This window comes from Camelus bactrianus, chromosome 21 (genome assembly GCF_048773025.1).
Source record: "Camelus bactrianus isolate YW-2024 breed Bactrian camel chromosome 21, ASM4877302v1, whole genome shotgun sequence".
NCBI lineage: Eukaryota > Metazoa > Chordata > Mammalia > Artiodactyla > Camelidae > Camelus > Camelus bactrianus.
Window position 1 is genome coordinate 4,789,789 of NC_133559.1, and position 23,112 is coordinate 4,812,900.

At 36.3% G+C, this 23,112-nt stretch overlaps 1 protein-coding gene across 4 annotated transcripts in view; it reads left to right on the forward strand.

Moving 5' to 3' along the window:
• The first annotated feature begins 3,368 nt into the window (after positions 1–3,368).
• Positions 3,369–23,112, forward strand: part of RPRD2 (regulation of nuclear pre-mRNA domain containing 2) — a 71,758-nt gene continuing 52,014 nt past the window's right edge. The window contains exon 1 of one of the 4 annotated variants that reach the window (XM_010958489.3): positions 3,369–4,658. In XM_010958489.3, coding sequence (XP_010956791.2) covers positions 4,454–4,658 — 205 coding nt within the window. In that variant the 5' untranslated portion in view covers positions 3,369–4,453. The remainder of the gene's footprint in view (positions 4,659–23,112) is intronic. The other 3 variants (XM_045519205.2, XM_010958488.3, XM_010958487.3) reach the window with 3 other exon arrangements.

The window sequence follows — 23,112 nt, forward strand, 5'->3', positions numbered from 1 at the left end:
AATCTTAGATATTACAATGCTCTGTGACCTTCAAAGGCTCAACTCTACTCAGCAAAATCTTATTTCTTATTTAATCTTATTCTCTTGGGTATGACACAAGCAGCAATGACACTGGGTTCATGGAAGATACACAAAATGTAGGCAGAGTCAGTGCTACAAAACTATGAGGAAGATGGCTGTGATTGGAAAACTTTCTTCCCCTCAGTCATCTACTGACTGTGAAGTAGTGGCCTTCACTGAAGTAGTGAAGAAAGCAGCCTACACATGACTGCTGGCGGTCAAGTACTGCCTCGTGAATGTTATGTTTGCTTCTCTGTGCTTCTGCATATGATTTGGGATTTGAGAAGCAAACAAAAAATAGTTTATATTGTATTATTTAATCCTACAAAAGTTATTCAATTCATCATTAAATGTCAAATGCTGAGAAGAAAAAAAGTCAATATCTGAATAAATTTCTAGCAGCTAGTAATTTTCTCATGTCAAATAAAGGTTAAAAGTTCACTACAATTTTTTAACAAATTAATTTTTCAATTATTTTACTTTTGCTGGAAATATAACAGTTCTGAATGATTTCTTAAAAATGATTGTATTGCTATTATGTATTTATATAAATTGCTAATTTGCATATGTAATGCAATAAATTTATAATTTATATACATAAATAAATTACATTAAAGTTTACTCAACAAATACAGTTATAAAGTTACTAGCATTAAAAATTTTAATTTTTTGATAGAACATTGTAAAATGACTATAACTTAATAAAAAATGTTAAAAATTTTTTTTAATTTTTAACTTAAAGATTTTAGTCCTTTTTTAAAAAACTGAAGTACAGTCAATTAAAGTGTGTCAATTTCTGGTGTACAGCACAATGTCCTAGTCATGCATATACATACATATATACATATTCATATTTTTTTATTAAAGGTTACTGTAAGATATTGAACATAGTTCCCTGTAGTATACAGAAGAAACTTTTCTTTCTTTTTTAAAATTTATAGTCAGTTTACAATGTTGGGTTAATTTCTGGTGTACAGCACAGTTTTTCAGTCATACATGAATATACATATATTCATTTTCATCTTCTTTTTCACCGTGAGCTACTATAAGATCTTCCATATATTTCCCTGTGCTATACAGTATAACTTGTTTATCTATTCTATACATACCTGTCAGTATCTATAAATCTCAAACTCCCAGTCTGTCCCTACTCACCCCCCGTCCCCCTGGCAACCACAAGTTTGTATTCTATGTCTGTGAGTCTGTTTCTGTTTTATATTTAAGTTTATTTGTCTTCTGTTTCTTTTTTTTTTTTAAGATTCCACATATGAGTGATATCATATGGTATTTTTCTTTCTCTTTCTGGCAAACTTCACTTAGAATGACATTCTCCAGGGACATCCATGTTGCTGCAAATGGCATTATGTTGTCATTTTATGGCTGAATAGTATTCCATTGTATAAATATACCACCTCTTCTTTATCAAGTCATCTGTCGTTGGACATTGAGGCTGTTTCCATGTCTTGGTTATTGTAAATAGTGCTGCTATGAACATTGTGGTGCAGGTGTCTTTCTGAATTAGGGTTCCTTCTGGATATATACCCAGGAGCGGGATACCTGGGTCATATGGTAAGTCTATTCCTAGTCTTTTGAGGAATCTCCATACTGTTTTCCACAATGGCTGCACCAAACTGCATTGCCACCAACATTGTAGGAGGGTTCCCTTTTCTCCATATCCTCTCTAGCTTTATCATTTGTGGATTTTTGAATGATGGCCATTCTGACTGGTGTGAGGTGATACCTCATTGTAATTTTGATTTGTATTTCTCTGACAATTATTGATACTGAGCATTTTTTCATGTGCCTATTGATCATTCATATGTCTTCATCGGAGAATTGCTTGTTTAGGTCTTCTGCCCATTTTTGGATTGGGTTGTTTGGTTTTTTCCTATTAAGTCATATGAGCTGTTTATATATTCTGGAGATTAAGCCTTTGTCAGTTTCATCTTTTGCAAATATTTTCTCCAATTCCATAGTTTGTCATTTTGTTCTGCTTATGGTTTCCTTTGCTGTGCAGAAGCTTGTAAGTTTAATTAGGTCCCATTTGTTTATTTTTGCTTTTATTTCTATTGCCTTGGTAGACTACCCTAGGAGAACACTGCTAAGATTTATGTCAGAGAATACAGATATACATACATAAATAGATTTACAGTATATCTGTGGCATTAACATTTCATGGGGGTTGGGGAGAACTGAAAAAATATATAAGAAGGGCCTTTAGGGACAACAGTAATGGGGGAAAAAGGGCTGAAAAACACTGTTCTAGTTGCTCAGGTCAGAAACCTTGGTGTCATATTTGACTCACTTGTGGGTCTTTTTTTTTTTTTTTTTCCCCATATTATCCTTAAATTTATGAACAATTCTTCTGGCTCTACCTTCAAACTATATCCAGGATTTGACATCACTTCTCATCTTTTTGCTGCCACTCTTGTACAAGCCACCATCATTTCCTTGTCTGGATTATCAGGTTGCTCTGAAGTCTATTTTCAACATAGCATCCAATGTGATCTTTTAAAAAGATTGCTATGTAACTTCCCTGCTTAAAACCCTTCTACTTAAAAGTGCTCCCCACCTCAAAGTTAAAAGCCAAAGTCCCTACAGTGGCCTTCCAGCCCCTACTTGAATCTCTCACATCTCATGTCCTACCACTTGTCCCCTCTCTTACTCTTCTCTAGCCACACTGGCCTCCTTTTCTTCCTGTCACACACACACACAATACCCTGTCATGCTTCTTCATAGAACTTATTACTCCCTGATATCTACCTATAACCCCAGAGGGAAGGGATTTTTATCCTTTTTTTTTTTTTTCAGTGGGAGGAGGTAACTAGGTTTATTTATTTTATTCTTATAGGTTAGAGGAGGTACTGGGGATTGAACCCAGGACCTCATGCATGCTAAACATGGGCTCTACCACTTGAGCTATACCCCATACAACTTTCTGTTAAATTAACGAATAGTAGATATGAGATAGACAAAACAGGTTCCCTGCCTCAAGAAACGTGTCTACTGGGAAGACGTGAAAAAATTAAAATACAATAACTGCATGTGTTCAGTGTTCAATGGAACACAAGCAATTATTGATTAGGTTGTGCTAATCAATACAATAGATATTTAAGGCTTTTGTAAACTATATGCAATTGTGAGACTATATCATAATTGGTGAAGGTGAGATACCTCTTGCCTTTTATTCTTCCCTCGTCTCGAAAATTCTACGGGGAGAATTTTCGTTTCACTTCATTTATTTCCTCATCCTATAATGCAAAAAGTCAAGCGGCTGTGAATGGTATCGTCCAAGGGGAGTGTAAAATACTGTCTGGTCTGGGAGCCTGCGTAGTGAATGGCTCGCTGGAGCTGGCGCATGCGCATCCTATGAGGCACCGCAAGATGGCTGCCAGCTACTTTGTCGCGCGTCGGCATCCCGAGGAGTTAGCGGCGGCGGCGGCACCTGCAGGCGCCAGAAAATAACAGTGGCCGCTGAGCGGTGGGAGTTTCTCGGCCTTGCCGTGTGAGCTGGATAGCCCCGAGAGAGACGTCGCTAGGAAGCAAAAGACGGGGTGGAGCGGTGAAGCCCCTCCCCCAACCTCTCCCTAGGTTGACCAACTCCCCCACCCTTCCCTCCCCGTCTTTCCTCCCAACCCGCTACACACAGGTCTGCTGCGCAGGCGCACAAGTAATCCGAGCGCCTCTTTGGCCCTTGGAGCTTGTGGGCTCCTGCGCGCGCTTCTTGTCCCTCTCCCTTGATTGGCCAGCTGGCCCCGCCATCACGCCTCCCTCTGCTTTCTAGGTTGAGAAGGAAGCGGGGGGGCGGGGCCAAGCAGCGCGTGCGCGGTACTGTTGCTGTCCCTTTGCTGCTATTGCGTTGCAAAAAAAATCCTGACTAGGTAGCCTTGGGCCTTTTCTGTGCTAGAGGATCTAAAGGAGAGAGAAAGATTTCTGCAACTGAAGGGGCTGTCGGGTAGTATTAACTTTAAGATATTAACGCCCGCCCTTAGAGAAGTGTGGGGAAGGGCCTTAAGCGTTGAGAGCCGGAGAGTATAAAACCATTAATTTCCGGGCCAGGCGTTTAGAAACGCTTTGCAGGAGCTGTTTTCTGCTGTAACTCTTCCGTAATTACTGACTGGTTTAAACACAATCCCTTGAATAATTTTGATAAACCTTGGAAGCCCTCAGCCCCGCCTTGCAGCGTGTAGGAGCCGCCAGCGTGCCCAGCGGCTGGTCCTCCCGTCCTACCTCCAGAAGAGCCTCGCGCGTGCACCATCCCCACCCCCTGGCCTCCCTCCCCACCTCCGGCTTTCACGCACTCGCAGTGATTGTTGTGCCCGCTCCCGCCGCCGTCGCCGCCGCCGGGGCCGCGGCCGCCTGAGGAGCAGCAGCGCTTGTGCAAACCGGGAAGATGGCGGCCGGCGGCGGCGGAGGCAGCAGTAAGGCCTCCTCCTCGTCGGCCTCTTCTGCAGGGGCACTGGAGTCCTCGTTGGATCGAAAATTCCAGTCGGTAACTAACACCATGGAATCTATTCAAGGCTTGTCGTCTTGGTGTATAGAGAACAAGAAACACCACACTACTATCGTCTACCATTGGATGAAGTGGCTCCGGAGATGTGAGTGTTGGGGGTGACTAGGGAAGGGAAGACTGGGGAATGGAAGGAAATCCTGCCTGAAACGCTTAGGGTTTCCCCACCGAGCCGCTGCAGTCGGTTGGGGTCGTTCACATTAAAGCTTCGACCCCAGTGTTCCCAAACCTAGACTCCATTCCTAGCCAGCGTTGTCCTGAACTGCAGGAGGCTTATCATTTCTTGGATTTTATAGCCACTGACTTGGTGTGACCTTGGGCCATTGGGCCCAAATCTATAGAGATTTACATGTTATTTCATTTCAGAGCCTTGCAAGGTGTTGCTGTCGTTACTGAACCTTCACGGGAATTGTCGCGTCCGTTTATTTCTTATAGGCCTTGACGTGTTAATGATTTCTTGTTTTCCTGATGATAGACAAGCTGTGGTGTAAGCAGTAGTATATGCACGTTTTTCGCTGGAATATGTTGGACCATCCTATTTTCCACTGACCTAAAACTTGTGATGTGTAATAAGAAGGGGGCCTTACCTAGATGAATGTTAGGAGGTAACGTGAGCTCCACATAGAGCTGAGGCGACCACCTAGGAGGTTTCCCCGTACCTATGTTTGCTGCAATAAAATACAGGCTTCTTGATACTGACCGGAAAGAACCGTAGTTAGTATCGCTTTTAATACCTTAAAATGTAAAACATATCCGGGTGCTTTTTAATCAGTTCAAATACCTTTTTAAAGAATTGGAATTGGTTTTATAGGTAATCAAAACAAGGAATCAAGAAGTGTGCTTTTTAATATATACTACTTTTCCCTCCCAGTTACTACTTTTTTGTCTTCATCGCGGATATTTTTTTTCCCCTTCACTTCGCTGCTTTACTGCAGAAAAGAGGTCTATTAAACTGTCAGGAAGCATGGATTGTTTGCAGATTTCAAATCTTTAGGACGAAGTGTGGAGAAGTCATTGTTGCTTCCTGCTAGGAAGAGAGTTGACTCTAAATCCATATATACCTATTTGAATTTTAGGTCTTTTGTTGCTTCCTGTCTATGGCATGTCACCAGTGAGACCCATAATCCAATTATTCTTTTTATTCCACTTTGCCATTGCCCTTGTAGTGTTTTGATTTGTGTTTACCTTTTAGGGAACAGATGGATGAAACTTGCAAAATCATAGGCCTTAAGCTTCAAACCATTTGTGTATAGAGTTAATGTTGGGAAAGATGTTTTGTGGCTGATGGAATAACATATGCTAAAAGTGTCATATAACCAAGGCAGGATTACCTATATTTACCAATAGCAGGTAAAAGTTACTTTCTTTCCAAGAGGTAAAATTAGAACATACAATATCAAATATGATAACAGTTATTAGTAAAGACTCACATATTGAATATCTACCATGTTCCCAGCTCTTTATTGTCATTTACAATATATCTAGTATCTCATTATACCTTAAAATAACTCTAAGAAGTGGATTTTTTAACCATTGATTTATAGATGGAGAAACTTAGGTTCAGAAATGTTAAGTAAGTTGCTTAAGATTACACAGTAAATTGATGGAGTTGGGATTTGACTCCACCACATCACATGCCAGTGGCCACGTTTAACTTTGTAAATTAATGTTTTCAAGATTATTCTTTAGGGTTTCCCCACCAAGCTGCTGCAATCAGTTGGGGTTGTTTACATTAAAGCTTTGTCTACTTGGTATACAAGCAGTGTTCAGGTGAGCCTGAGGACACATTCACCTTAAACATAGTTTTCTTCCTGTGTTAAAACAGTTTTACTAAATTACACAAGCTTTTACTTTTTCCTACCTTTGGGCTCTGGTGCTTTAACTGTATGGTTACATCATTTGCAAGAATAAGTTGGTCCCCATCCCTGCTTGTGGGGTTACAAATGACAATTATAGTATATTTTTTCTGGTCAGTGATAATGAGATACACTGGAGCCAGAATTTTTCTGCCTCTACTGTTGATACTGTGCCTGAGTTTATTTCCCTTGTTGATATTTTAAGAGCAAAAAAAATGCTTGCTCTAGAAAGACAGTACTTCATTTGAAGTACATTATATATAGTTTGTATAGTTAAATGCTTTCGGCTTTGTATAAACCTGATTTTTTTTTCCTGGTGGAATGGAACTTAAGTTTTGGAAACTAATGGAAATGGTTAAGGGTAATTTGTAGTTTTTTGTATTTACATTGAATGAATGTCATCTATCTTATTGTAAATAAAGCCATGTGAGAGAAATGGTTCAGGTTAGTGGTGTTAGAATTACTTCGGTTTCTAAGTCAGCTTTAGGCAAGTTAGAAGTGCATGTCTTTGGTATTCCCAGCCTTTCTGTCCATTTTCCTGACACCACTTCTGCTTCTCTTTTTCCCTTCTGGCATCCATTATTTAGTCACTTAAATTTAGATATCAGTATGAATTTCAGTAACTGTGTTAACTCTTCCCAAGATATTTTCATTTTTGTCCTTTATTTCATAATGTGTAATGAGAGACTTTTGCTCACTTTAAAGGAAATAATTTAGAGAAGGCAAGTAGACTTCCTGAAGACACACTTCATGGGGGTTCTACTGATTTTATTCAGGCTTGTTTTAATTTGTGTGACTGAAGCTTCTATTACTATCAGTTTTTAAAAGTGATCTTCGTAGCATAAGCAGGTGTCATTTCTGTGTTTTAAAATCCTCCAGTGATATCCTATTGCAACAGGCTTAAGATCTAAACTTCTTTTAGTGCAAGTAAAACATCTGCAAGTTCCTGCCTACTACCTCTCAGGCTTCTTCCAATCCTATCTTCTCGTCGTTTAGATCCAAGTTCAAGTATTAACCTCCTCAGAAAGGCCTTCCCTAGTGATCTTATTTCAAGTGGTTCTTTCAGTTGCTTTTTGTCACGTCACTTTATTTTCAGTATATGAAATTAGCTTATTTATTTGTTTATATGTTTATTGTTTACCTTCCATCATGTGACAGGGCGATGTTGTCTTTGCTGCTGTATCCCCAGGCAACTGGAACAGTGTTTGGCACACAATAAGCCATCAGTAAATATTTGCCATGATAATTTTGTGAAATAGTTAATCAAGAACTTGAATTGTTTTAATTTCTGTTTATCAGAAGGCAGTGTTTACAAATTAGTGAAAGAAGTGGTAGGTATGGTTGTTGGCAGTTTTAAAATAAGGCTCTTGTATGGACTGGATGTGCAGTTTGACTGGATTATCATTTCTATATTTCCTTCATCCCTCTCATTTTTTATGTAAAATACAGATGTTAGAATTAGACCTAGGTTTATATCTTAACTTCATCACTTAATACCTTGGTGGTTCTACACACAGTACTTAAATTGTATGTCTCAATTTCTGAGAATCTTTAAGAAGATAATGCATGTATTTTAGTATAGGTCCTAGCATATAAAAATGTGTCCAGATTATTTATTATGATAACAATGATGGTGCAGATAAAGATACTCTTAAGATCCTGAGTGTTCAAAATGATTATTTTGTTTTGGGTACAGTGTTAGAAATTACATTCCCAGTCTGGGGCAGACAATTTGGACCAGTCTTTCTGTGGTGAATTAGTAAGTTCTCTGAAGAACTAGTAGCACGAAATGGAAATACCATGTTCATGATATCTCCCCGCTGTTTCTAACTGTTGAATGGGTTGGCTTGTTTCAGAAGGTGGTGTGAGAATGTGAGTTTTTGAAGAAAAGAGGAATATAGGAAAATAAAACCATTTGTAGAGCAGAAAATCTGTTAAGATTTCCTTTCAACTGTTTTTGGTATGAACTTTAAATATGTACAAGATTTGAAAAGTAATGCCACTCCCCCTCCCCATATCCCACTTCAGTGGTTATGGTATTAATGGTTGAGCTTTTTTCTACTATCCCCTTTACTGCCTGCCCCCATTTGAAGCAAATTTCAATATAAGGTGGTATTTTTTCCACAAGAGAAACTGTTATATAAACATGGACTAGCAAAAAAAAAAAAAAAAAAAATCCCCTCATACAGGATTAATTTGTTGCAGAGATTTTTGTAAAGCGCAGTTACCATTTTTGGTGTATGGCAATGGTTTCTCAGTTTGAGTCTCAGGGTCCTTGGGTGGACTATGAAGATGGTAACAATTTTATAGCTAACTTTTATCAAGTGCTTATTATGTGCCAGGCACTGTTCCAAGCATTTTACAAGTATTAATTCATTCAGTCCTCACAATTCTTACAAGTAGATATTACATGATCCCCATTTTACAGATAGTAAAACAGAGACTGAGAGATTGAGTAACTTGCCCAAGGATACAGAGCTAATAAGTGGTAGATCCAGGATTCAACGCAGGATTCTTGATTGTTTTGTTTTGTTTTTAATTTTTATTTTTTATTGAAGTATAGTTGATTTACAATGTTTCAGGTATGCTGTGAAGTGATTCAGTTATGCATATATATATCTATCCTTTTTTGGATTCTTTTCCATTACAGGTTATTACTAGATACTGAATACAGTTCCCTGTGCTATTTAGTAGGTCTTTGTTTATCTTTTTTATATAGAGTAGTGTGTATCTGGTAATCCCAAATTCCAGATTTATCCCTCCCCCTTTCCCTTTTGGTAACTGTTAAGTTTGTTTTCTGTGTGAGTCTATTTATGTTTTGTAAATAAGTTCATCCATATCATTTTTTTAGATTGCACATAGAAGTGATATTGTATATTTGTCTTTCCATGTCTGTTTTAAAAGACATCTTTGTCCATTCATCTGTCAGTGGACACTTAGGTTGCTTCCACGTCTTGGCTATTGTAAATAGTGCTATTACGAACATTGAGGTACATGCATCTTTTCGAGTTAGAGATTTCTCCAGATATATGCCCTGGAGTGGGATTTGCTTGATCATATGGTGACTATTTTTAGTTTTTTAAAGGACTTTCCTTACTTTTCTCCATAGTGGCTGCATCAGTTTACAGGAATTCTTGATTTAGAGTGTATATTCTTAGCCACTGTACCAGACAGCCTTTCCTATTCATAAAATATATTTTACAATGCAGAAAACCTTTGATAATCTGCTTATTCAAGACTAGGCCATATAGATTAACTAGAATGTCAAGATTTTGAAGCTTTGTGGGTGTTTTTGTTTTTAATTTTGCTTTCTGTGGGAAAACTGATGATCCTATATAGATTTGAAGTTCTGATACGCATTTATAATTTAAAAAAATAGGGAAAACAAGTTGAACGTGTTAGTTATTAAAGCTGTCTACTAGATAAAAATCTCTAAATGTGAGATTCTTTTAGATTGGAGAATACAAGGATTTTTTGGTGGCAAACAGTTTGGGGTACCATACTGGACGGTAGGGAGTGGAGCTTGTAATCCTGTATTTGATATTCTATAAACTAGAGGGTCTGGGACTATTTTCTGCAGCTCTGGCCTCTGAAATGTAGCTATTCCTTTAACTGTTTACTTTCTTTGTAATTCATCCTTTGTACAGATATGTTGGCTAGACATTTAGAGTTATAACAGTACTGCCATAGGCATGAAGCTTTTTAATCACGTATCATATTTGTACAAATGAACAATATAATTGTTCCAAGACAAAGGGAACAGGAAAATGCAACAGCCTTGAGGTTAGAGTGTGCCTCGTGAATTTAAGGAACAGCTAGAAAGCTTTTGTGACTGGGAGGGAGTAATGAAAATGAGGATTAGTAGATGAACTCAGAGATTATGGTAGGTGATGGTGGGGGGAGGGGCAGACAAAGAATTTATAGGCATTCTTGGGCTTTTATTTTGAATAAGATGGGGAACCATTTGAGCAGAGAAGTGATGTGAACTGATTTCTGTTTTTAAAAAATCATTCTAATTGCTGCAGGAGCAGAGATGCCAGTTAGGTGGCTGTTGTAGTAATCCTGGGATGAAACATTGATGGTTTGGATCAGATTGTGGAAGTAATAAGAAATAGTTTAATTATAGATCTGTTTTCAAGGTAAATCCAATTGGATTTCTAGATGGATTAAATGTGGAGTAAGAGAGGAGAGTAATCAGAAATGACTTTTTTTTGCCTGTGTTACTAGAAAGAGTTGACATTTATTGATCCTGGGAAGGCTGGAAGTGGAGCCCATTCTGGGAGGAAGATCAGAAATTTGGTTTTGAATATGTTGGGATTGGGTTGTCTACACTTTAGAAAGTCTTTATTAAGGTATAGTTCACAAATTCTGACTTCACTTATTTACAGTGCACAATCAGCTTGCTTTGGTATAGTTACAGAGTTGTGTGACAGTCACCACAGGGTGTCTGTTGAGTGTATAAACTGTCTTTAGAGCCACCAGCCTGGAAGAAATGTACTAGGAAGTAAGTGTAGTAAGGATAGAGTAACAAGTGTAGATAGAGAAGAGGTCCTGAGAGGACTTTGGGGCATTTTAGGTACCTCTTTCTACTTGGTCTAAGTAGACCAAATTCTTGGCTTTGGTTCTTTTTGAGGTTCAAGGTAGACTTTATATGAGCTCGCCAAAGAAATAATAAATCTGTTTTGATCTCTTGTATGTTTCTACTTTTGGGTTAGGCTTAATGGCACTTACGGATTAGTTAGGCACTGGGTCTGTTTTAATTCCCAGTTGTAAAATTATCGTGTAGTTTGTCTTCTCCCTCCTCTTTGGATGCCTAGGTCACCTTTTCTTCCTTCCATTGCCCTAGGTTCATAGAGATGTAAATAATTTCCACGTTTCCTGACATTTCAAAACATGAAATATCTTAATTATAATATGTAATTATTATAATGGTGTATTCTGAATGAGCCTTTTTACATGTATTGTGAGACTTTACAAGCAATTGTTACGTTCTTCATTTAGCTACTTTTCTCTCAAATGCAGAAAGGTGGTATTACATACATGACCCTAGGTGGATTTGAAGCAATATGTGAAACATAATGTCACTGTACATCCCATAATAAGCTAAATGTTAAATTATGTAGCAAATAAACATTCCCATAACAAAATGTGAAACAGTAATGATAAACTTCAAATGATTTTGTGGTATGAAAATATCTTGAAAGCAGAATTTCATTGGCAATGAAAGAATATTAACATTAAGATTTCCTTAAGTAGACACCCCAAAATTAAAATTTTGTCTATAGAGAAGGGGTGAGTATATATATATGTGTATGTAATTTCTTAGGGAGTGGAGGCTCACTGACTTTATTCTTAGTGATTTGGCTTCCTGCCTTTCATAAACTAATAAATAATAGACACATTCAAACTCCTTTTTCTCCTAGACTTTTGTCATTCAGTTACGATCTCGCTCTCTCCTTCTTTCTCTCTTTCTTTTTTTCTTTTCCCAAGTGTTTGGTGTTTTATAGCAGTATTTTAAAAAGTCCAAAGGGGATATTTTGGGTTAGTTTTAAAATTTCAGCTCTCTGAGAACTAAGAATAACATGAGATTTTTTTTAATATGTAGAAGTTGCTCAGGGACCCTAGTAAAAATTACTGAAAAACTTAACACTGTTGCACAAACCAGCTTGACTGAGTTTCTCTTCTTCTCGTCAAGGAAACAAAAAGGACTTGGTGTTTTGTAGCGCTTTCAGATTCCACTGCCCCCTCAGATTTTCATTATAGAACGCAGGAGAAATGCACATCTTGTGGAGAAAGTAGTGGAACCTAGTTACTCCTTTTGGGAAAAGGCAACAATTCCATCTGTGCTTTGGAACATTAAAGTCTTTCTAGCCAAGATAGAGATAGTTTAAAAAAATGCTTCATTGTTTTTCCTCTTCTCTTAGAAACATTGAAATGTTCAGTATGCTGGGTTTAAATTTTGGTTGCGACCTTTGTCTTTCCCTCATTTCCCTTCCTTCACTTCACTCTCTAGTGATTAGTTTCACTTACTTTTGCCCTGTGATTCTTTGGTAGCCATCAGCAGGGAAGGAGAAAGAGAGAATAAGAAAGAGAAGGGAGGGAGGGAGGGAGGGAGGAAGGAGATTTATTCTTAATTACCTTCAGTAAAAGTTTCACTGTTAGAGGGGAAAGATCTTTTCATGTTAGGTACTATAACTTACCATTTTTAATTTAAAAAAGACCCGGATAGATCCTATGCTGTTTTTGTGTTCCCTTTTACCATCATGATGGTTTTAAAACTGTAGCATAGTACATTACTTTAAAATTATGATCTCTGTCCAGGAGTTAGTCAGTATTACTTGAGTTATTAAAATTTCTTTTGTAGTGTGATCCTGCGTCCAAAGATACAGAATTCAGAAAATGAGTTTATGTTACCTATAATCCTGACATCAGCTCTGCAACGTAGGAGTTATCCCCACTTAAAAATCTTGTAAACTGAGGCTCTGGGAAGTCAATTGATTATTTTGAGGAAATTGTCAGAACATTTATAGCATAGGAAAAGGAAACTGCCTGGTTTCAGGTTGGCTAAGCATAAGCTTAAATTTTTGTTTGTTTGTTTGTTTGTTTTCTGAAGGCAGAAACTGAGAGTGAATAGGAGAAAGAAAAGATACACAGTGGATTCAAAGCCTGAGTTGCTTATAAGTACTTGATCGTTATTTGTTACAGTGTTCTTTATTAAATTTCCAATCATTAAGCAATTAACTTCACAAACATTCTGACTAATAGATTTAGTAATAAATAGCTAACATTTTCTGAGTTCTTATATGATCCCACTTAATATAACTATTATTGAGGTAAGTTATTACATAATTTTTTTTAATGGAGGTGCTGGGGATTGAACCCAGGACCTTGTGTGTGCTAAGCATGCACTCTAGCACGGAGCTATACCCTCCTCCCCAAATTTTTATTACTTGGTAAGTCTATTGATACATACGTAAAATTTACCTCACTGATGACGGGCGAAACATTATAGATGATAATAACGGAAGCACCAGAAGACTCAGTGAGGTAAGGTTAATTGTTCGAGGTTCGCAGCTAGCAAACAGCGGAGCCAGGTTCACGACTGCACTGTCCTGACTGCAGAGCCTTTGCTGTGCCTTTGTGCTAGACTGCCTCCCACTTCCTTCAGAGTTTGTTGCTATTTTGTAGTGTTCATAGACAGTGCGGTGTAGACAGTATAATGGTTCCCAAGCAGCCCTTGTGCCTGGTTTTATTTCCAGCTGTATTGGGATGTAAGTGACATACTGTGTAAGTTTAAGGTATACAAGGTGATGATGTGACACATGTATGTATTGCAAAATGATTACCACCGTAAGGTTACTTAACTCCTTCATCACCTCACATAACTCACATAATTAGCCCCCTTTTTTTGATTGTGAGAACATTTAAGATGGATTCTCTTAGCAACTTGTGAGTATGTAATACTATAGTCACCATGTTGTGCATTAGATCCCCAGCACTTACTCATCTTATTACTGGAAGTTTGTGCTCTTTGACCAACATCTCCCTGTTCCCTGACTCCTTAGCCCCTGGCACCTGACATTCTACTCTCTGTTTGTATGTGTTCCTGTGCCTATTTTGATGATTTTGCTCAGCTGCAGAGTTGAAAAAGTTCATTAATTACTACTTAGCAATAAGTTGAATATAGAAGCAGATAGGAGAACCTAGCTGTCTTCTCTTAAGCTAAACATTAGATTTTCAAGAATGTAAAACAATGCTACCCTCCTCACTAAATTTTTTTTGTCTTGCAAATGGTTATTTTTAATAAAAATGTATATAACTTTATTAATTGTAATGGTTTTATCATTGTTTGTAATGGATTAATAGATACTTTTAAATTCTTAGCTTTAATATCTAAAACAGTAAATAGCATACATATAATCCACATAAACAAAAGCTCTTTGGGGTCTTCAATAATTTTTAAGAGTATAAAGGGATCCTGAAACCAAAAGTTTTGAGAATCCACTGACTTATATTATAGAATGACCTTTATCAAGTTTCTACAAGGTATACATTCATTGTCTCTCATCTTAATACTGCATGTTGCCCAGAGGTTTTCAAATGTTATTTTATCAACTGTTTAATTATTATTTTTTAATTTGTGAGATCATAAGTTTGCTAAATTTTTATTTTGCCAAATAAGAACATGAAAATAACTACCATTTATGTTAGCACTACCATCTTATAAACTACCACTTTATATGAAAAATTTGCCTTGATGTCTTTGTCTTTTAGGTCTTAGCTCAAATATCATCTCCTTAGAGCTTGACCCTTATTGTCCCAGCCAAACAGCCTATCCCCTTTTACTCCTGCCTGTCATTCTCTTACTGCATCACCCTATTTTGTTTTCTTTATGCCTTTTCTTGTTATAAGATACTACCTTATTTACTTGCTTATTTACAGAGATGCATTTCTCCTTATCATCCCCAAATAGAATATAAGCCCATCACAACAGGGAATTTGTTTTGTCCACCACTGTATCCTCAGCACCTTGAAGAGGGTATAGAACATAGAAGGTACTTAGTTAATGACTCTTATACCCTGACCCCAGAGCACACTTGGAGAATTGTTGCTATGGAGGTTTTACATAGTTTTGTTTACATAGGTTTATATATGTAGGGAGATACACAATATTGTATAGTGGTTAATTGGCAAAGAACATGGGCTTTGGATGCCACTAGGCATTATAGTTGCTACCTAACCTCATAAAGCCTTTAAACAGGGATAATAATAATATGGCTCACCTTATATGACTGTTGGTGGTATTAAAAAAGATAATTCACATGCAGTGCTTTGCAAACCACCTGACATTTAGAAAGCTCAGCAAATGGTAATTATTGTCATCGTTAAATGCAATTATGGTATGTATACACTTTATTACACCATGTTTCATGCAGGCCAGTCTGCTTAAGCTTTAAATTCTTCCGGTTAATCCTGCATACTCTAGTTGAAATTTTAAGGGCAATAATCCAAAGGAATGAACTTGGATTTTTTGAGTTATTTTTATTAATACTAGTGAACACTCGGAGAACACACTAATTTGAATCTATTTTGAGTATTTCAAGTACCTACGCATATAACAACATCTTGCAGTTCCAGAAATTCATAGAGTTTAAGAATCTTTCATATGTTTTTTATAGCTATTGTGCTAATTTGAAAATGCATCTCAAAGAAGGGATTTCAAAGGGACATCAGTATGTTTAGTGTTGCTGGATTTTTAAAAATAACCTGTGGAAAATGAGGTTTCTAAAATTAGAAGTTGGAATAATAAAGGCCAAATATTAATCATATTTTCTTTTAATTTTTTAAATTTTTAATAAGATTTTTTAAATACTTCATATTGACACTTTTTGGAAGATCAATTTCACCTGTTTTAAAAGTCTTTAAAAATCTGATAATAGAAAAGTGAAGAGCTTTTGGAATCTGTTTATAGGGCATCCTTACACATATATAGTATTTAGTATAAACTAGGTTAAGAATTCATATCTGTCCTCTTATTCATTCTTATCTTCCAATTGCCATGTACAGTATATATGTATAAACTGATAAATGTGAATAAGATACAGAGAAAATAAAACAGCAATGAACAATAATTACACTATGAATTTGTATAACAGCATTTCCCAGAAAGCGGTGACGTTTAGTTTAGGATATCACCATCAAAGCTTAGGTACTATGAAATTAAAGTTAAACCTTGTTTTATGTTGTTAGACTTTAGCACCTTTAATGAAGTGCTTCATGAATTTCCTTGAAGAGTGGGGGATAGGATATTCAGTGTTACTTTAAACTTGTTTGACCATGGAATTCCTTTCTTTTCTATCCATGTCACGTGATTGGTGTTCTAAGGAACACACTTTGGGAAGTCTTTTTATGGAAATTTTTCTAGAAAACCCCCCAATTAGGGAGCAGAGAGAACCAATTTATACTTGTGTGTAGTAAGAAAGACTTCATGGAGGAAACAGTTGTTCAGAAAGATGTAAAGCAGGTGAAAGAAGGCATCCCAAATAGAAACAAAGATGTGAAAGAATCAGAAGCACAGAGTGACAGTGAGAGGTACACAAAGCCAAGTGAGGATGGAAAAGACAAAGAAGCAATTAAAGTCATGATTTTTTAGACATAGTGGGGAAAAGGTATGTTGAAAACAAAGTAACTACATATAGGCCCAAAAGCTACAATAGATAGTGATTGTAACACTGGACCGAATTTTTTTTTTTTTTGTAATACTGGTTTCAGTATCATTTTGGGATTTATTCAAATCTTTTAGAATTCAAATACTGAAGTAAAATCAGCGAGCCCAGATTTTTAATGCATTTCATATTTTAAAAATTAGGATCATATGTTAAAACAAGTAAAAATGTAAATTTACAAAAATATAAATATTAAACATAGATTATCATTGTAATATAATTATCAGCTACTCCTGGCTTTGCTGTTCCTTTGACTTTGATCTTTTTGCCTGAGGCAGTCTTACAATTGCAACGTGTGATGTAGCTGATTGGGTTGGACTTTAGTATCTTCTTGCCATATTTAACTCCCCCTACCGGTGCTTTCAGAACCATCTGTGTATGTTCAGTAGTTCAGAATTGTTGAAGTTCTGACTTTTTTCTTGGCCAACTTGGGAAGGATTGCCCTAATGGAGTCTCAATCGTTTCCTTTCCCTAGGAGAGATCCTTCGTTATGGAGGGTTATTTCCCTCAGGTGGAGACTCCCTATGAGTGGGAGGTGACGGGTAGAGGAGGATAAGTCAGGGGAGTTTCCTGAGCTGGTTGGTAAATAGCAGTAAATAGGGTAAGGATTTGTGGTGAAATTGAGAGGAATTGGAGTGGGTGATTAGGTAAGAAAGAGATAACCAAGAACAATGAGTGAAATATTTTCGTATTATGCCAATAGAAATATTGTATTTTGTCTTTAAAATAGCACAGTAAATTGTAATATCTGAAGCTGATATTATAGTTCCTAAAAAGAAATAATAATGTTTGGGGGAATGTTTGGAAGCCATTATTATAATATAACCAAATGACAAACATTTGAATTAGTATAGTGATAAAGAAGAAGACAGAAAAGATCTAAGAGGTATTTAGAAAGTACAATTTGACAGAACTTGCTGACCAATTAATTGCATGCTGTGGATGAAAGTTAGGGGAAAGCTTATAAGATAGATTCTATTAGATGCTGTCTTGGGTGACAGGGAATTTGACAGGAAACAGATGATGAAAACAGGCTTGAACACATGGAGCTGCAGTGTCTGGAGGGCATCTGAGAAAAGTTGTTTAAAAGATAATTAACCATTTAGGTAGTACTTACAGTCCTAATATTGGCTAATATTTATTGACATTTATGTATGGGATGTTATCCTAGGAATTTTATTTGTATTATATCATGTAATCTTGAGGAAAACCTTTGAATAGGTAGGTACTATTGTCCCACTGTATAGATAAGAGCAGCTTGCAAGAGTCAGCGGTTGGCAGTAGGGACTGGGCTTTGAAACTAGGTCTGACTGACGTACAAAGTATGTTCATAACCACTATATTGTATTTGAGAGGGAGCTTTGGACTAGAGATGTAGACTTGGGAGGTGTAAGCATGCTGGTAGTAGTTAATGAATGAGCCCTTCCGGGGACAGCACTTTAAATGAGAAGAGAACAGGGCCAGTGAAAGAACTTGGGAAACACCAGAGTTTTAGGGGTTAGCAGAAGGAATTAGTGTCCTAGGTAGAGGAGAGGATCAGAGCAAAGTGACTTCTCAGAAATTAAGGGAAGAGAAAGTTTGCCAGAGGAGTTTCAGAGGAGCATGGTTCTGGAAAAGAGCATGATTATACTGGGCAGAAGGGGAAATAGGACAATTTCTGTTTCTGGTGATGTGACAGACTAGATATTTTGCAAGATGCTTCCACTAAAAATATAACTAAGTCCTGCAGAAATTGGAACAAACATAACTTTTAAAAATAAGCTTTTAGAATAGCTTTAGATTTACAGGAAAGTTGCAAAGATAGTATATAGGGTTCTAGTATGTACCCTGCACCCAGTTTCCCCTGTTGTTGACATCTTACATTAGTATAATACATTTGTTACAACTAATGAACCAATGCTAGTACATAATTATTAACTAAAGTCCATACTTTATTTGTGGATTTCCTTAGTTTTTGTCTGATGTCCTTTTCCAGGATCCCATCCAAAATTCCACGTTACATTTAGTCATCGTGTCTCTTTAGACTTCTTTAGACTTTAACAGTTCTGAGGAATACTGATCAGATATTTTGTAGAATGTTCCTCAGTATGGGTTTGTCTGATTTTTTTTTTCCTTGATTAGCTGGGGTGATGGGTTCTTGGAAAGAACACAGGAAAAGTGCCATTTGCTTCATGTCAAGAGTGTTGTATCACAGTGGCTTATCACTGGTGATGCTTACCTTGATCACCTGGCTGAGGCAGTATTTGTCAGGCTTCTTCACTGTAAAATTACTCTTTTTCCTCCCTTAATCAAACTGTAGACTTGAGAAAGAAGTCTGTGCATAGGACACACTTAAGGAGTGTGGAGTTAATGTTCCACTTCCTCAAGGGGGCAGTATCTTTCTCAATTATTTGGAATTCTATATAGAAGGTTACAAGCATAATTTTTAATGCATTACTAGGTGTGCTAAAAAAGTAAGAGAGCTCCCTACAAAAGTGAAGAGTCAGCTGAAACAGGAGCGGTGAGCTGTGAGCAAACAGAAAAGGCAAAGTTGCTCTTAAGACAATTGCCCTTATTTACACTAATGGGAAACTAAGCCTTTGGCCCACAGCAAAGTAGAAGAACCCTCTAAGAAAGGTGCTGAATTGGACCCAGGTCAGTACTACCCCAAGTCTGTCAGAGCAACTGCAGATACACTTTGAAAGAAAGCTTTTTCTCATTAGGATCTCTGAGTTCCTACAGATAAAATTCAACAAAAGACAATCACCAAACACAAGGAAGGAAGTCATTAAGAGTGAGATTTGGTAGAAACAAACCTCTAAAGCCTTAAACTATTAGAATGATAAGATACAAAATATAAAATAATGGTGTATAAAATGTTTAAATTAATAAAAAATGGAATTGAAAATATAGCAAGAAATGAAACCCTCAGATGTGGTTTTATAGGTTTGTAAAAGAACCAAAGTGAACTGTTAGAGATGAAAAATATAATTGTTGAAATTAAAATCTCAGTGAATGAACTGAAGGATGGATCTAAATTACTTTTCCAGAATGTAGTGCCAAGAGATAAGTTAATAGGAATGATGTAATAGTGAGTTTAACATATGTGTGATTGAAGTCCCAGAAGGAGAGAACAGAGAGCAGGCAATATTTGAAGGAATACTGGCTGAGAAATTTGAAGAATAATGAAAGACATGAATATATAGGAAGTAGAATTATATGAAAGAGGTTAAATAAAAAGAAATTTATGCCCGTACATTTTGTAGTTAAACTGAAGAACACCCTTTTCTAAGAGAAGCCCTTAAAAACAGAGAGAACAGATAGGTAGCTTGCCAAGAAATGACAGACTGGTAGTAACAATGGAAGCCTGGAGACATTGGGATAAAATATTCAAAAGTGCAGAGAGAGAACAACTACCAATCTAGAATTATCTACCTAGCAAAGCTATTTTTTAAGAACAAGGGCAAAATTAAGTCATTTCCAGAAAGACAAAAGCTGGAAACCAAAAGATCTTCACTTTATGACCTTCTAATGGGTATATACTTAAGGAAGAAAGAAAATAATTTTAAGAGGAAGGGCTGAGAGAGAAAAATGCAGTGTTTGGCAAATAAATTGGTAACCATGAGAGCAAATCTAAATGAACATTATCTGTATAAAATAATGTTTAATTTGTGGAGTTTAAAAAAAGTCATAACTGAAATACTAGATAACATTGTAGGCCAAGAAGAGATTGATTTGAAATGAAAATATTCTAAAATCCTTGTTTTTTTTTTTTTTTTGAAGGACAGGAAATGTTTAAGATATTCTTTAACTGAGACTTTGTTTCATATATATATGTATATATATATATATATTTTTTTTTTTTTTTTGGTCAAGAGTAGCTACTAAATGACTAGCAATATAATATATAATTTCCAGCCACCAGAAGGGGTAAAACAGTTTAAAAACAAACTTCCCAAAGAGGTATGAAAGGCGAATAGAGAACCATGACACATAGGAAAAGCAGAGAAAACTTTTTAAAAGTCCAAATATATCAATCATAAATATAATAATCCTATCAGTTAAAAGACAGAGGTGATCAATTTTGATTTAAAAAGAAGTCTAGCTATATAGAGAGACATATTTAAAATGGAAAAATTAAAGGGAGAAGGTAATTACAAACCCAAAACAAAAACATACCACTGCGGTAGCTGATTGAGTAACAAATGAGACTTTAAGACAAAAAACATTAGAGATAAAGAGAGTCCCTAAAATGACAAAATGTTCAGTGTACCGGGAAGACACAACAGTTCTAAATTTATGTGCACCCAATAAAATAATATCAATATATAAAGCATGCATTGGTGTACAGGATTACCTTGTTTTATTGCAGTTTACAGATACTATTTTTTTTTTAACAAACTGAAGGTTTGTGGGAACCCTGCATCACGCAGATATATTGGTGCCATTTTTCCAACAGCACTTTTAAATTAAGGTGTGTATATGGTTTTTTTTAGACATAATGCTATTGCATACTTAATAGACTACAGCATAGTATAAACATAACTTATATGCACTGGGAAACCAAAAAATTCACGTGACTCACTTTATTTTGATATTTGGAACTTTATTATGGTAGTCTGGAACCGTACTTGTAATATCTGAAGTATTTCTTTACTAAAAGGAAAATTTATCAGCTTCATTATCCTAGTAAGAAAGTTAAAATGTAACTCTTAATTGTTGGTAGTTTAAGCAGGTACAAAATTTGTAAAAATATAGAGAATTTGTACTATACCATATCTGACTTAATTGACGCACAGAAAGAGAGAATCCTCTAAAATTAGAAAATATAATGCATTCTTTTTGAACAAACAAGGAATATTTAAACCAATTAATGTTGTGTACTGGTCCCTAATGCAAGATTAATATAATTTCAGATACTCTGTATCATACAGATTCATGTTCTTTAACTGTATAGTGCTACTATTAACATAGACATTAGTAAACAAAACAAAAATTTCCCCTTTGGAAATTAAAATGAGCATTTCTGAATAACTGATAGATCAAAGAATAAATCATAGTGGAAATTTAAAAATACATAACACTGAACAGTAGTAAGAATGCTGCATCAGAACTAATGACTCATTTTATTGATGCTTACTGTGTGTTTGTCATTTGGAATCCATCAGTGAATACATCAAGATTTCTGACCTTGTGGAGCAATAAATATAATGAAAAAATAAATTACCTAGTATGATAGAAAATGATAAAGTCTAATAGGAAAAAAATCAAAAGAGCAGGGTAAAGGGCACTGGAATCAACAGTGGAGATTGGGGGACAGGTTGCAGTATTAAAAGAAGCACTTAAAATAGGCTTCACTGAGAGAGTGAGAATTGAGTAAAGACCTGAAGACCTAGCCAGGTGGGTATTTGGAGAAAGGGGATTCTAGGTAAAGGAAACAGAGTTAAGACCCGAAAGTATGAGTATGTCTGGTATGTTCAAGGAGCAGTGTTCCAGAGCAGTGTGGCTGGAAGACAGTGAGAGCAGATGAGGCTGAAGAGATAAGGGAGACAGCAGATCACAGAGGGCAGAAGTCCTTGGCTTTCACTCATAGTGGAAGGGGTAACCATTGGAGGGTTTCAAGCAAAGAATAACATACTCTCATTTACCTTTTAAAAGAATCCTCCACTGCCATTGACTAAAGGACAAATTGACTAAATAAAGGACAAATAGACAGAGGCAGAGGGACCTATTGTAAGAATAATGTAATAGTCCAGGTGAGAGATGATAGTGGCTTAAACTCCAGTGCCAGGGATAAAGGTAATAAGAAGGAAATGATTTTTGGCTGCATTTTGAAGATTGAACAGATTGCTGACAGTATGAGGAAGAGAGCGGAATTAAAGATAATGTCAAGATTTGTGTCCTAAATGATAGAAAGATGGGGTTGTCATTAACTAAATGATGAAGGCTTTGAGTGGACAAGATTTGGGGGAGATCAAGTGTTTAGTTTTTAACGTGTTGAGTTTGAGATGTCTTTTAGATACTTAAGATGTTTTTTAGATACTTCAGTGGAGATGTCATGTTAGACAGATAGGTATATGGCTCTTGAGTTAAGATTAAGAGGTCTGGGCTGGGATGCAGTAAAGCTTTAGTTGAGGGTAATTTATAATCTAAAATGCGAGAGTGAAAATTAATAAGCTAAGTATCTTTTGTTAAAAAAAAAAAAAGATAACAACAGAGTAGGCCCAAGGAAACTAGAAAGAAGGAAGGAGGAGGTAGAAATAAGAGGAAAGAATAAGTACAGTAAATTTAAAGATAAAATAGAAAAGATCAACAAAGAGAAAACTTGCTTCTTTAAAAAGCCCAATAAAAGATAAACCTTTGTCAAGATTGATCAAGGAAGAAAAAAAGGAAGCATAAATAAACAATAGTAGGAATGGAAAACAGCCATGACTACGGGTAAAGTAGAAATTTAAAAATCACTTGAACAGCTTATGCCAAT